This window comes from Procambarus clarkii, chromosome 26 (assembly GCF_040958095.1).
Source record: "Procambarus clarkii isolate CNS0578487 chromosome 26, FALCON_Pclarkii_2.0, whole genome shotgun sequence".
NCBI lineage: Eukaryota > Metazoa > Arthropoda > Malacostraca > Decapoda > Cambaridae > Procambarus > Procambarus clarkii.
The window spans coordinates 5781909-5796281 of NC_091175.1; the positions used below are offsets into that span (position 1 = coordinate 5781909).

Sequence of the window (14373 nt, forward strand, 5' to 3'; positions counted from 1 at the left end):
CAATTGGTTGTCCGATAGTTTGTTAATGGATAGGATTGTTTGATTGGCTACCTATCGGATCCAATTCAGTGTGTTTTGGTTGGCGACTTTTTGTTGTGGGCAGTTTTCCTCAATTATGAGCTGATCATGATCGTCACATGGTCATTAGAGTGGTACTGGCAGCTGGTGGGCAGAGTTAATTACAGAATCCTGGTGTGTTAAAGGTAGCCCTTCTGCATCAGTACCATAAAATAAGAGAATTGGCTGTGGACTGCCCAGAAAAAAGCGTCTTGTTATTTTTGTTTATTGTTTGGCACAAATTTGTGAAACTTGTTTAATTTTTTTATAGGCTAAGACAGACTGAAGAGTGGAAAATGGAAGGTCTGTTGCTTCAGGATCGAAGACGTGCAGAGATAGAAGAGGCCAATAGACAGTTTGCAGCCATCCACAGAAGCCAGCTGTCGCCTAATTTGGCATTACTTCAGTAAATTGATTATATTTTTTGTTCTTGAATATTCATCACTTATTTCTTTTTAATTAGATTAGATATGTTCTTCAGGAAGATTTTTCTTTACAAAAATCTTACAAATACTTCATTCCTCTGACCACTTTTTATTTATAGTTTATTATAGTACTGTATCTATATATAACGAGTTACTTAACCAAATTTAGTTCGTGTTGTTTCTGGGAGGTTTCCCAAGTAGCTCCTTGAAGCTATAACCCAGAGTTACCAAGCTTTGGGAACACACCAGACCTCTGAGACCCAGGAGAACCTACCATATACCAGCACCAGAATCTGGCTGTCAAACAGGTGAGGTAATCCTTGCGATGAAAAATTAACCCAAAACCAATATAAAAAAAAACAACCAGAATGCACAAACACCACTGAACAAGCAACTGCTTGGAATTTTTTTTAAACCTGACAATAATGCAAATAATCATTACAATGGAGAAATCTATATCTTGACCAGACCACACACTAGAAGGTGAAGGGACGACGACGACCCTGACTGGACATCGACTGGGACGTCGTCGTCGTCGTCCTTTCACCTTCTAGTGTGTGGTCTGGTCAACATACTTTAGCCACGTTATTGTGACTCACCGCCTGCAAATCTATACCTTGTTACATCTGCTTGCCAGGCAACTCAGGATCTCAGGTGTGACAAGGGGGGGGGGGGGGCATGCTGTTCTGCTAGGCCTGCTGCTGACTTTTGACTTGGAAAAGTGATGCTGGCTATTCCTGGATCATTTAGTCCATGCAGGGCCTGTGCTTAGTGTTATTATGTATTACTCAGCAATGATATAAAGGCACCAGCTGCATATCCACGTTGTGGACACTTCTTACTACTATTCATCTTCTTTGAGCATCGGAAAGGTGCTTGCTTCTCTTTATTACTGCATAATCGTTCAGTTCCAGTTATTAGGAGCTGTTCTCCTTATCAACAAAAGTTCATATTTTAAAAAAATTCGTCTAAAATCAATTTCTGAAAATATTTTGATGAAAGTTTCACGACACTGACTCCAATAAGTTGGAGATGTGTTTAACATTTTTAAGTTATATCTACGTAATTCAAATATTTTTTTGCTACCAGACCCCCCCAATATTCGCTGTAATATTTGCGGTCTAAGGGTTAAAGGCCTGACAGCTGTGAGTGGACAGCACTTTGGATTCGTAGTTCTAAGGTTTCGGGTTTGATCCCCGGTGGAGGCGGAAACAAATGGGCAGTTTCTTTCACCCTGATGTCCCTGTTCACCTAGCAGTAAATAGGTACCTGGGAGTTAGACAGCGGCTACGGGCTGCTTCCTGGGGATATATAACAAAAAGGAGGCCTGGTCGAGGACCGGGCTGCAGGGACGCTAAGCCCCGAAAGCATCTCAAGGTAACCCTGAGAATTTTATAGGTGGTAATCATGTCTCCTCTAATTCTTGTCTTCCAGTGTCGGAAGGTTTAGTTTCAATAATCTTTACTCGTAGCTCAGGAACTAGCCTGGTAGCATACCTCTGAACCTTTTCTAACTGTTTTATGTTTGACTAGATATGGACTCCATTCTAGAGCCACATACTCCAGTATTGATCTGACAAATGTGGTATACAGTACAAGGTTCTGAATGATTCTTTACGCAAGTTATGCTAGGCAGACATACGTCTTTGCTCATGGAGGGACTGAAGGGGGCTGCTTGGAAAAAGTTTTCTATATATTCAGTCCATTATGATTTCAGTGCTAATCCTCATCATACAATGAAATTGGGAAATGTAGTAATGAAAGTTTATGGTTATACAGTACTTGTAAATATGCATGGAAACATATTTCGACATGTTTCATTGAACATAACTTCACATTCTGTGTTGAATATTTTCTTTTTTAGGGTTTCTATCCCTCTAACTAATGTTCTTGCATCATAGTTTAATTCGAAGAGGATTTCTCCAAATCTCATATTTGTTCAAAGTTGGTGAAAAGAGCCAAAACTGTGTAATGTATTATACAGTACTTTTATAATTTACTCAACATTTCGAACCTATGAATTCATTCTCAAGCGAGGAATGAAAAGCCATAAGGAAACATGATTTATAACACAGGGAAGTCAGTTGCATACAAATTATGTCAGGTGAATGACAAAAAAAAATTAGAGTACAGTAGAGTGAAAGTGAGTTGATAGGCCAATGATCTAAGCAAGTTAGTCAGGTGATAGGGGTAATGAGAACTTTGGTGACTGTAGTCACCTGTAATTTTGGGCAGTGATGTCAGCATTGACTTGTTTGCATTTCAGTCTTGCTTTCATTCTCATGGTGGGGAGAGTGAATAATTCAGTTTGATTCTTTATGGTGGGTTGTTCTGGTTTTTATATGTAGGGCTTCAAGAATTAGTAATCTTTTTACAGCTTGGTCTTTTTCTAATATGCAAATGGTGTTATTCAGTATTTCTTTTGTTTGGGCAATATCATGGACTTCTCTTGTGTGATTCTTAGTGGCAACGGGTTGAAGATGCCAGGTTAAACGCCTTGGGAATTTGTTCAAAATCATACCTATTCAGATGTCTTGATTACTTTTTTCTTTTATGGCTTATTATGGTTTATTATACTTTTATGGGGTTTTTCTTTTGACTGGCTTATTTTGAGTAATGATGTAAAATTTTTTAGGCAACAAGCACGAGAGGCAGGGGAATCTACCACACTTGTAGAGCGGGAAAGACAGCAACAGCAGCAAGTGATGCACTCTCTTATAAAAGAGGTGGTAGAACTGGAATGTGCAAGGACCATCTCCGGAAATTATAAGCTTAAACGCCAGAGACAAGAATATTTTCTCAATAAGCAAAAAATTGTAAGTTGAAATTATTTAAATCTTCTGTATGGGGAACAAAATATTTTATTTATATTCATTGCTTTTATACAATTGATTTTACGACCTTGCCTCCAAAGAAAGCTGTCTGCTAAGAGGAGTCAAAAGCCATCTTTTCCTGTACCCACCTGTGCAAAAGAAAACATGTACCATATAGGTCCTATTGCTGTTAAGTTAAACGGCTTTTCTAGGCTAGCTTCTTGGTACCTCTGTGGTGCATTATGCCCTGGTACCACAGATATAACACTAACAGGCCATTTGATTTGCACAGGCAAGGAAAAGGATACATCGTGATCAGAAATTTACCTGTAACCGAGAAATGTTGCTCAAAGTACAGTACTGTACAGGCAAAGCAAAACAAAACAGGAATTTTGTTTAGAAAAAGAAATGAAAGTAAAGCAGGTAATCATTGGGTTACTAATGATAGTCATTGTGTCAATACAAATGAAGCTGCCAGGTGGCAGATCAGGTCTCTATGGGGTTCAGCCACCTAACAACCCTCACTCGTGTGCCTGATACCCCGCCATACACACAATGTAACAGTCACTATTATTACCTTGTTACAAAGTTGCTTCATCTTGATATAAAATGTTTATGAAGTGTTAGAAAGTTGTAACAACTTTAGATAGATGTGATAACTTGTTAGAAGACGTTACTTGTTTGAACATTGTAGCAATGTCGAAGTTTCATTGTGTGTGTGTTTGGCGGGTACCAACTGTGATATTATTAACTCTACAGGGACCTTCTCATTTACTTTCCACATAAGTAGTCTAGTGTTCCCTAGGACATCATTGTTCCACAGGAAGCTATGCTTGGTGTTCTGTTCCAAATTATACTTCACAAAAAAAATTCTCTTTAAGCAGTAGTTTCCATATAATTTTTCTCTAGGGGCCACATTTAGAACAAATACTGTATTTGCTTGTGCCACCAAATTTTTGATTGATAAGAAATACATTTGAAAACAAAAGGCCACTTTTGGCGCTTGATTAATAACACAGAATACAACTACTCTCGATGTCCTGTGATTGTATTATATAGTATAAAAATGTAGCTACATAAAAACACGATTGATTCCCAAAATATTCTTATAAACAAATCTCTTACATATGTAACCTTAAGTAGACAAACTCAATGACAGGTGTGAGACTGTTTTTGTCTTGTAATCTCATTTATGTTAGGGTTAATTTGGGATGCTCACTTTTGTCTCTTCCACACAAAGAAGCCTTTCATATCTGGTCTTTGATATTTGTCAGAGCTGAAAATCCCTGTTTACAACATTGTCTTTGTCGTTGACTCTTCCAGCTACACTTGCCATCCTCTCTTGCTGTATGTGTGGTGCACTGCTCCCTTTTGGAACCACTGGCCAAAAGGAATTCATTTAAAATGCAATTTCATGCATAACAACACATGTTAATGCAAGTTGACCATAAGTGGTTGTGTTGCATCTGTATGAGTTTTCATTGTAAGGGCAAGCATGTAGAGCATATTTTGTGAGTATATATGGAATGCTTTAATAAAAGATGTTAATTTTCCAGATGTATGGAGACCTTTATTCCAACTTGTATTCTGTATTTATCATTAAGTTCTGTGATCAACTGCATGTGATAGATGGAGAATGAAGGAATATCAAATAATACGACTTAATTTAATAATTTCTAAGGATTACTTAATAATATTAATACAGTACAATATTTTTAATTTTAGCAAGCATTCAGACTGGATGTCTGGTCAGATATCCAGTATCCAGCTTTTTAAATTGGCATAATGTCTAGAACACTGACTCAGGAACTTAATTTACTAGACATTCTTACTATAAATTGCCAATAAAATATATTGAACTATAAAAAAAATTCCTAATTTTGCACTTACAGGTTATGGATGAGCTAGTAACACAAATGGCCCGTTACAGCTTGATCAACCTTATCTTGGACATAGAGAGAGATCAAATTGCAGATATTCTTATGTTTCTGCAGAGTATTAGTTCGGTCATTACTCAAAAGGATGTTGGCTACCAAAAAAGAATGGTAAGAATATATGCTTGTATTGTAATGTTAGATAATGTATCTAAGGAATGATTTCCAGCTCTTCTCTGATTGCTTGGTGTGCCACTGCTGCCGTGACCGGGGTCACGCTTTGGGTTGTTCAGAGTTCCCCCCTCTTCCCTTTTCCAGGGTGTGGTTCTCTCGGGTCGTCCATGGGGTGGTTCGGTCCTGCCAGCCTGCTGTCTGTCGCCGTGCCCATGTCGTTTGTTGGTTGGCTCTGCGTTCCTTTGTTGATGTTCTTAGGCCTTGTCGGGCCTGTGTGGCCTTGGGTTGGCAGTTGCAGTTTTTGTCTCCGCTTTACGTTAGGGGTGTGTGTCTTCTGCCTCCCGGGTTAGGTTAATCTTGTTTTCGTCTTTGGTTAGGTAGCTCCGGGGAGCCGACAGGGCTCCCCCCAGAAAACCAGCGTTGAATGTAATGAAATGCCATGTTCTGGGTGAGACCCAGAGGCTCCCCTGCAACCCTCCCTCCCCCAGGTCGGCGGTTTTTCGTGTGTTTTGATGTCCAGCTCAGAACTGAGAGGTGGATTGCTGGCGTGGGTGTCTCGGGCTTCCCCTTTTCCCTGCCGGGGAGAGGGGAGCTGCGCAGACAGTGGTGCAGCGACGTGTGACGTCATACTCGTTTGCCCGTTTCTGTTTGGGGAAATCTGTCCACTTGTTCAGCTTTTTGTCTCAATTTTCACCAGAATAGGGGTTTGTTTTGGGACATTTACCTTTCTGGGTACCTGACCCTGTCGATGGCAGACATAGAATGCTTCCAACCACACGGGGGTTTCTATAGGCCACTGCTCCCCGTGCCTCTTCTGAGGGGGGCCAGGTTCTGGCTCGTGGTCCCCGGAAGGCCCACAGAACTTCATACACTGACTGATGCCAAAGTCTGACATTAGCATATCAGCCTGGATAGCTCAAGTGATCCTCCGGGTCTCACCAAGAAAATGGAGTTTCATTACATTCAATGCTGGTTTTTAATTCTAAAAAAATTAATGCTTTGCAATATTTTAGCAGTCATCCCTTTACATCCCAGCATTATTAGCATCTTTTAACAAAAAAAGATTCATTCATTGATTTGCATCGTCGGAGGCGTCTGAGAATTTGCGAGAACAAGCTGCTTTTGAAGTAAGTACTGTTTGTGAAGATCTAGCTCTAACCATGTTAATTTATATATATATTGCATTTGGAAATACAAATTTTATTGGTTTTGGTACACAAATTTATGAATGTTAAGTTTTTTTTATACTTCTAAAAAAAGCTTGGCCGACTCTGGTGTGGGTGGACCCCATATGATGTGAATTACTAGATGTAGACAGTAAGTGGTGACTGGAAAGCATGTGGCTGTTTGTGTATTTAAACAGTTCTTTTATGACGCCAGAGAAAATTCAGTGAGTCTGTACATGTACAAATTTGTTTTTACTTGCCCAGTTTCATAAACTATAATACCCAGTATTGAATAGCAAAAATTTCCCACGTACAGAGTCACCTGCAAGGCCTGACTAAAGAACACGGAGAGCACAAGGCATCAGGTCAGCTTCCCTTGCCTCTGATGACCCTCTCCCACCTTCTGGCTGGTGTTGCCAAACCTCAGCCCAAGGAAGAGCAGATTGGTGGGGCAGTGACTGGCAAGTACTTGCAGAAACAGGTAGCCATGCTTCAGAAAGACCTTGATGTAGGTAGAGAACAAGTGTCCACTACAAGGAATCCACAATTTTCTCGACTCAATAGAATGCAAGTAAAGATTCTTTTTTCTATTTCCTATAAAATCTTTTGACTTAATATGAAAATAATTTATATACATTGTGCTTTAGCAGATTTCTTTAATAATTTCAAGCGACATTAAGATGCAACATAAAGGTGCGCATAAAATAAATTGCTCTGAAAAACTTATTTGTTCTTTTGTCATTGTTATTTAGCATCCAGGAAGAAAAAAAGTTCAAATAAGAGAATCTATCTCTTATGGTTTAGCTGTAGTAGCCCAGAAAAGTTGCATTTTGTTTTTTAGTAGTAGAAATGAGGAGGTGCCACACTGGAATAACTGTGTTGATTTATTTTCATTGTTTCTTGCTTTATTTATATAGTTTTTGGTTCTAATAAGTTGTACTGATGTGTCAAAGATGGGGTTCATTAGGTATACCTTTTAAAATATACTATAGATATGCACAGACAGGTGTTTAAATATATGCACACCATGTATTTATTCATAATAATGTATTTATATAAGCCTAATTCTTATACTGTAATTGGACAATGCGCACATTTTGCCTAAAATATATAATGGTAATCACTCGGAAATATATAATGGTAATCATTATAACTTTGATTTGTAACGAAGAAACGAACAGAATTTTCTTTAGAATATCTTAAGAATTGCACTTTTTTTCTCTTAAGGACAATGAAGTGTGTAGTGCTAGAGACAAGACTGTTTGGCAGTCCTGGTTGTCTCAGAACATTGCCAGCAGTTTGGTTGGAGCCGGAACTAGCAGATCGCTACTTTGATTTGGATCAAGAATTGGAGAATTTCAAGCAAAAATTAATGGTACTAAAACTTGAATATGAGGAAAAGAAAAAAGTATGTTAATATTCAGTACTGTATTTCAAATTTATTTTCAGGTCTGTCTTTCTCTAGATTCTATGCACATTTTGCTGTACTGTGTAGATATTTAGCAGAATGGCTCGTGGAAAACCTATCAATTCTTTACACTTTATTTGTAACCTTCTTCACCTCTGTATAAAAATCTGCTTCATTCATTCTTATCCTTTCATACATTTTATTATTATTCCATTTTCCAGCCTCAATAATTTACTCCACTTGCACAACTTGAAATATCAGAGAGTCCATTTATGTATTTACTTCACTCATTATTATAATCGTGTCTTTCCTTGATTAATTAATATTGTACACTTATCACCATTGTAGGTGGCTAGCTTTGTCTTGAAAACATTTGATAAACTCATCCTTGTTCTGTAGCTCCTCCATCATGACCTCATTACATTAAATCTTTTCTTCCTGAAAGTTTTGGTAAAAGTGTGGCTTGGAACGCAGAGATAATATAAAACTGTTCAAATGTATTCTTATCGAGTTAGAGCATAAATTTCTAAATAGGATAAAACTAAATTGACTAATTTAGAAGAAAAATGATATATGCAGTAGAATATTTGCCTCAAAGGCTGCATGTTTGCTGGCTAGTGCTTTACAAGTCACATTATTGTAAGTAAGCTGTGAAGAGGTCTTGGTGAAAACATTTTCTACCTATTCACTCAGACAACTGTTTTAATTAAAAAATTATAAAAAGCAGATATAACACATTTAATTTTCTATACAGCACAGTTAGGTTGCTTGGTTATTGGAGGTTCATTTATCAGTCTAGTTTTTTATACACTGAATGTTTTTTTTTTTTTTTTTTTTTTTTTGGCCGAGATTGACCCTTTTTAAAATGTTTGAAACAAATACTTGTCATCTTTTTTTTATTTTTGTCTGTATTAATGTAAATATTTTTATCACCAGGTACTTCAGATTGATCCAACCGTCCGGGAAGACTATACAAAGTGGCTAAGTACTGTTGTAAAGGTGCTGACAAGAGTGTAGTTCATTCGTCCTATAGTACACTTCATTACACGTAACCATTCACACATGTATGTAATTTAACTAAGTATAATTACCAAAGTGTAGTTACAGGATGAGAGCTTCGCTCGTGGTGTCCCGTCTTCCCAGCACTGTCATATAACGCTTTGCTTTGACGGATTTGGCCTTCACCACCACCTCACTTAGTTTGTTCCAACTGTATACAGTTGGCACATTGGGTGCTGTGAAATTCATGTAAAAAGAAAACTTTCTAATATTTTTTGAATTTGTGTGTTGTCATGCAGATGTATGCTCACTCAAAATCAAATACTGTTTATGTACTATACATGGTTTTATTAATAGTTTTGCAAATGTTTTAACTAGTTGTGCAAGTTTAGACTATTAAATATTTAATATTTAATAGGGGGGGGGGGGGTTCTATGCCACCTCTTGACAGGTTCTCCCTTGGTGTATTGCTTGAATTTTTGACTCCTCTGCATGGCTTTTGAGGTTGGGGCAGACAGGGTTCTTCTTGTTCAGGTGTGCAATGGATGTGTACTTGCTAGACTTGCTGCCTGTTGCCTACACACTCATTAGCTGCATTTGTTCCTCGGCTTGGCTCAATGTTTGCCAGACGAGTGTTCCCTGTGTTTGGTGCTAGTGGTTTGGTCAACTCGAGCCAACACTGGAAGGGCCCCGCAGGTTTCTTGTGTTCTCTGGTTATGGACCTTCTCGTCAAACATGATTATGATCAGTGATCTTTATTTACCGTAAAACATAAATGCTATGAAGTGTTTGCACTGCCAGGGTATGTTAAAAATAAATGGTCATGCTTATAGGTCCTTATCACTGTCAGCCACTTCATATGCTTTCAGTGTTTGGTCTTATGCAAGTTCATAATGTATGTGGTGTTTAGAAGAGTTAGATGGGTGCCGTAGAGTTTTATGAAGATATAACCAGGTGGATCTGTTGAGGATTTTTCCTATTGCGAGGACAGAATGCTCTGTAAGCTTATCGAGGTTCCACTAGGCCAACAACTGATCTCCAGTATTCAGTCTACAATGGCTGCCTAACTTCTAGTTACAATACTTATGTATTACTAGGTGAACTGAAGTATCAGGCGTATGAACCGTTCACAAACATGTCTCATCCTGCCCAATGATAGAACCAGGAACGTTTAGTTGTGAACCTTTGATGGTGGCCCTGCCCCACTGAGCTCACAGACTGGACATACACCAGATTATGATTCATTGGTTCCTGCTGCAGGAACATAGAAAAGTTGCTTATTTATTTTTTAGCCATTTTTTGTTGTACATTGTTGTTTTGGCTATGTCAATTTACAATATTGGATATTTACATAAAATTTGAGGGTTTATTTATATAGGTGCTCCTTGATGGTAAATTTGGTATGTTGTGTCCTTTTTGGGTTGCAATGAAACCATCAAAGATTTGGAAGGTACATGTACAGTGTATAGTTTTTTTTATAATAAGTGAAACTTGCTAAGAAAATGAAGTTGAGTAATATAATTAGTGTAAAATATATAACATGTAAAAATATTAATGATAAAGAATATTGAACCCTAATTGAGCATAAATTGAACTGTAAAGTATTCAATAAAGTAAATTAAGTAGATAAAATTTAAAAAATGTGGTCTTCATTTGGTTTATAGCATTTATAAAGTAGTGTGACAGGTTAAGCTAGTTTGTCACATATTTTTAACACGGGACAGAAGTATTTTTCCCAGTAACAATATTTAGTAATTTATAATTAATGATTTTTTTTTAAAGACACTGGTGTCTCAAAATGATTGCATAATACACCATAAAATTCATAGCAATTAGTTCAAAATATATTAATTTAGTACCTGTGTGTGTGTATAGAAGGTACAGGTACTATATTTGCAAAAGTGAAAATATGGTAACAAGATTGCTGATCACAGATATCTGTGACGGTGGATGTTACTCTTGACGACAGCCAGAGACATCAAAATTAGTAGTCTGCAATAATTTTTCTCAATCAATAATTTTTGTTAGAGACAAGAGGGACTGTATGGGTCTCGAACCATAGAGACCCCATGTGTGTGAGGCTGTGACACTATCGACTGGGCTATGAGTAGTCTTAAAAAGAAAAGTTTCCAAAAGCAGCATCCTGCTGCCAAACTGGAATTTTCAACTTTTCCTGACTGCTGATTCCCAGAGGAATTATTGACCTATGTCCATGTCATATTCATAATAAAAAATATATATATATATATTTATATATATAATATATATAACTGGAAGCTTTTGGAAACTTTTCTTTTTAAGACTACTCATAGCCCAGTCAATAGTGTTACAGCCTCACACGCGTGGGGTCTCTATGGTTCGAGACCCATACAGTCTAGGTGAATGGAATGTCTATTTCCATGGAAGTGTGGATAGTAATTTACAAGAGGGGTGTTTTCACAGCTTGGTAGTGAGGTAAAAATTTACATTCTAGCACAAAAGCCAGAAGATACTTGGTCTACACATGGATCACAGTGTGATGTCAGTAAATATTGGTCAAGGCTACAAGAATTGTCCAGGATTACAGAGGAGATTTTTAGAACTTGTATACTGTAAATAAATAAAATAAAATAAAATAAAATAAATGTTTATATTCACCCAATCTATTTTCTTGTGAGTAGAATTTCCCATTATAGCTTGGACTTCAGCTGCTGCCTTTATCACATTACAGTATATAGGACTGTGGCTTCATTTGCCGACGCTCCGTAGTATAATTCCCAGTTGGTTTGCTACCATTTTGAGCTAGCATATTTCCCATACAAATTCTTAGGATCCAATGTTTAATTCCACCTTGCTGATTAGTCTATATTATATATACAAAGGAACCTCAGTCTTCGCACTGCTCCCAATTCACACTTTTCTATATTCAGTATTAGTCCGGTATTAGTCTTTTTGCTTGGCATTCAAACAAAAACTCGCGTCCCTGACGGGTCAGTTTCGCCATAGCTGTCATTCAGTGCACAACCCACGTGTAAAGTCAGCATGTTACCTAAGAAAGTTTGATAAGGGCCAAGCAAAAAGAAAAATGGTTAGAACCAGGATAGAGATGAAGAAAGAACTCATAGCTAAATATGAATGTGGTGCCTGTGTCTGCTCTAGTTACCAAGTTTGGTATGCCTAAATCTAGTTCACTAATAAGAGAAATGGGCGGAAGTACAAAGTTTTCTTGAAAAATATCACCCTGAAAGCCATATTATAAACCTGTTGAATGACAATGCTAAATCTCACTTTAGAAACATTTTTAAAGTGCAGGCAAAGGCAATCATTCTTGGACAAGTGTCTTGTAAGAAAAGTATCCAGTGAGTCTAATGAGGGAAACAGAAAGACAGAAAAGATAAAGAACCCGAGAAGCACCACTAACTACCAGAAGTTATAATGGTAAGGACTCCCCTGCCAGAGAATAATATCTCTTCCTCATCACCTTCCACATAGACCATCAACTCTACTAAGTGCAGGTAAAGTGTGTAGTGTGTTAGCATTTATTTCATATAATTATTGTATAAATATTTTTATTTTTGGGGTCTGGACTGGATTCATCCAATTTACATTTCCTATGGGAAAAAATTGTCCAGTATTTGCACTTTTTGGCATTTGTCTCGCCTTCAGGAACCAATTAAATCCAAATACTGAGGTTCCACTGTATAATAATAATTGTAATACATAGTGTTGGGAGACAGGCAGCCAGTGTCTATTCATAAACATTTGGCTTATATCAAGGTAAATTTAAATTTCTGAGATTAGAATTAAAATTGTATGTACTGCATTGGAGTTCATCAATGACCTCTATAGTGCCGAGTGCTAACACCAGTCAGGAGACCCCAACAAGAACACCATCTTAGTGCAAATTAGAGGCGAGGCCACGTGCTGCTTGACTGATGAAGATCAAGCCAGCATAGAGGTGGCACTGGCATGAATAGCCAGTAAATAAGTGCTGCTTGATGAAGATCAAGCCAGCCAAGAGGTGGCACTGGCATGAATAGCCAGCAAATACATGCTGCTTGATGAAGATCAGGCCAGCATAGAGGTGGCACTGGCATGAATAGCCAGTAAATACGTGCTGCTTGATGAAGATCAGGCCAGCATAGAGGTGGCACTGGCATGAATAGCCAGCAAATACGTGCTGCTTGATTGATTGATGAATTACGGGCTATTCATGCTCGTGGGCTTAATCTTCATCAATCGATTGTTGAAGATTAAAGGAGTCAAAGAGGTGGTATGGGTCAGTAATAGCCCGTAAGGTGGTGGTGGCGGCGAGGCTGGCACATTTAAAGGTGGCGGTGGGTGAGGTGAGGGCGGGCGGGAGCGAGGACCGGCGGGGGTGGCGGCCGCCCGGAGCTCGCCTTTCCTCCCCGCCAAGATGGGAACTTTCCTCGCCGGCTCCTCCTATTGCCGCCTCTGTGCCACCCACGCCGTGGAAGGCTTCACCATTTTCGACGACAGCGAAGAAAAGGCATCCCTGGCCATCCTGATCAACAAATATTTGCCAATTAAGGTGAGAGGAGGAGGGTGTGGTGGGGAGGTCGGGTTCTCTGTTGATCCCGGCGGCCCGGCCACCTTGCTAGTCAAATCAGTCGTTGAGTCTTCACAAACCTCACTTCTCACAACTCATTCCTTCTCGCCACCTTACTCACACTGCCTCACACAATGATTTCTCGTTCAAATAATTGTTTGGTGGACAAATTTCGAGTAAATAAAGGAGAAAATGGCGTGACAATGGCGTCTTGTTGTTGGTGGCTGGGAGGCAGGTGCCATGTTCTTATATATCTGTGTAGGGCAATGTGTGTGTCCTCGCAGGTGTAGACGATCTTCTCTAACGTCTCTTATAATATCACAAAGATCTTATTCTAAAATGGACATATTTTAATTGCTATATTTATATCATGTTTAATATGCAGGTGTTATACAACTCGCCCGGTAGTTTCAAACATGTCAATTTTGTGTAATATTATTACTGATGTTACTACAGTTTATCGCTGTAATGACATTGTCATGTTAATACTGGTATTAATAGTGATCAATATTACCATGGTTATGATGGATATGCTGGTATTAATTATACTGTTGTTCCTTATTAATGATTACAATTACTACAAGTATTACTGTTCATTACAAGCAATAGTACAGTAATTGTACTTCTGTAACTACCTACCATGCACTTCAGTGTCAAAATAATAATTTGTGTATAAATAGTATGATACCTGTAACAGGAAATAAGTTAGATATTTCTGTATATCAATTTTATAGTGCAGTATATCTGTCAAAATAAAGGGCTCCATATCTCCAATCAAATACTGTAGGCATATATAGGTTTAATTAAAATAAATTTGTTCATCAAACATATTGTACAGATATGATTAAACAATGTTGAACAATTGTGTTGGTAGTTATATCGGAAAAATTCTCTTAATTTCATCAATAT

At 38.0% G+C, this 14373-nt stretch overlaps 2 protein-coding genes across 7 annotated transcripts in view; both read left to right on the forward strand.

The window, feature by feature from the left end:
* Positions 1 to 11539, forward strand: part of LOC123756700 (HAUS augmin-like complex subunit 3) — a 28099-nt gene extending 16560 nt beyond the window's left edge. For 4 of the 5 annotated variants that reach the window (XM_045739948.2, XM_069331797.1, XM_069331795.1 and 1 more), the window contains exons 7-12: positions 329 to 463; positions 3117 to 3297; positions 5187 to 5339; positions 6825 to 7075; positions 7736 to 7916; positions 8853 to 11539. In XM_045739948.2, coding sequence (XP_045595904.2) covers positions 329 to 463; positions 3117 to 3297; positions 5187 to 5339; positions 6825 to 7075; positions 7736 to 7916; positions 8853 to 8933 — 982 coding nt within the window. In that variant the 3' untranslated portion in view covers positions 8934 to 11539. Of the gene's footprint in view, positions 1 to 328; positions 464 to 3116; positions 3298 to 5186; positions 5340 to 6824; positions 7080 to 7735; positions 7917 to 8852 lie in introns of all 5 variants that reach the window. The other variant, XR_006772664.2, reaches the window with a different exon arrangement.
* A 1711-nt stretch (positions 11540 to 13250) lies between these two features.
* LOC123756699 (uncharacterized) overlaps positions 13251 to 14373 on the forward strand; it is a 32926-nt gene continuing 31803 nt past the window's right edge. Inside the window, exon 1 of one of the 2 annotated variants that reach the window (XM_045739945.2) lies at positions 13251 to 13446. In XM_045739945.2, coding sequence (XP_045595901.1) covers positions 13312 to 13446 — 135 coding nt within the window. In that variant the 5' untranslated portion in view covers positions 13251 to 13311. Of the gene's footprint in view, positions 13447 to 13525; positions 13641 to 14373 lie in introns of those variants that run through there. The other variant, XM_069331788.1, reaches the window with a different exon arrangement.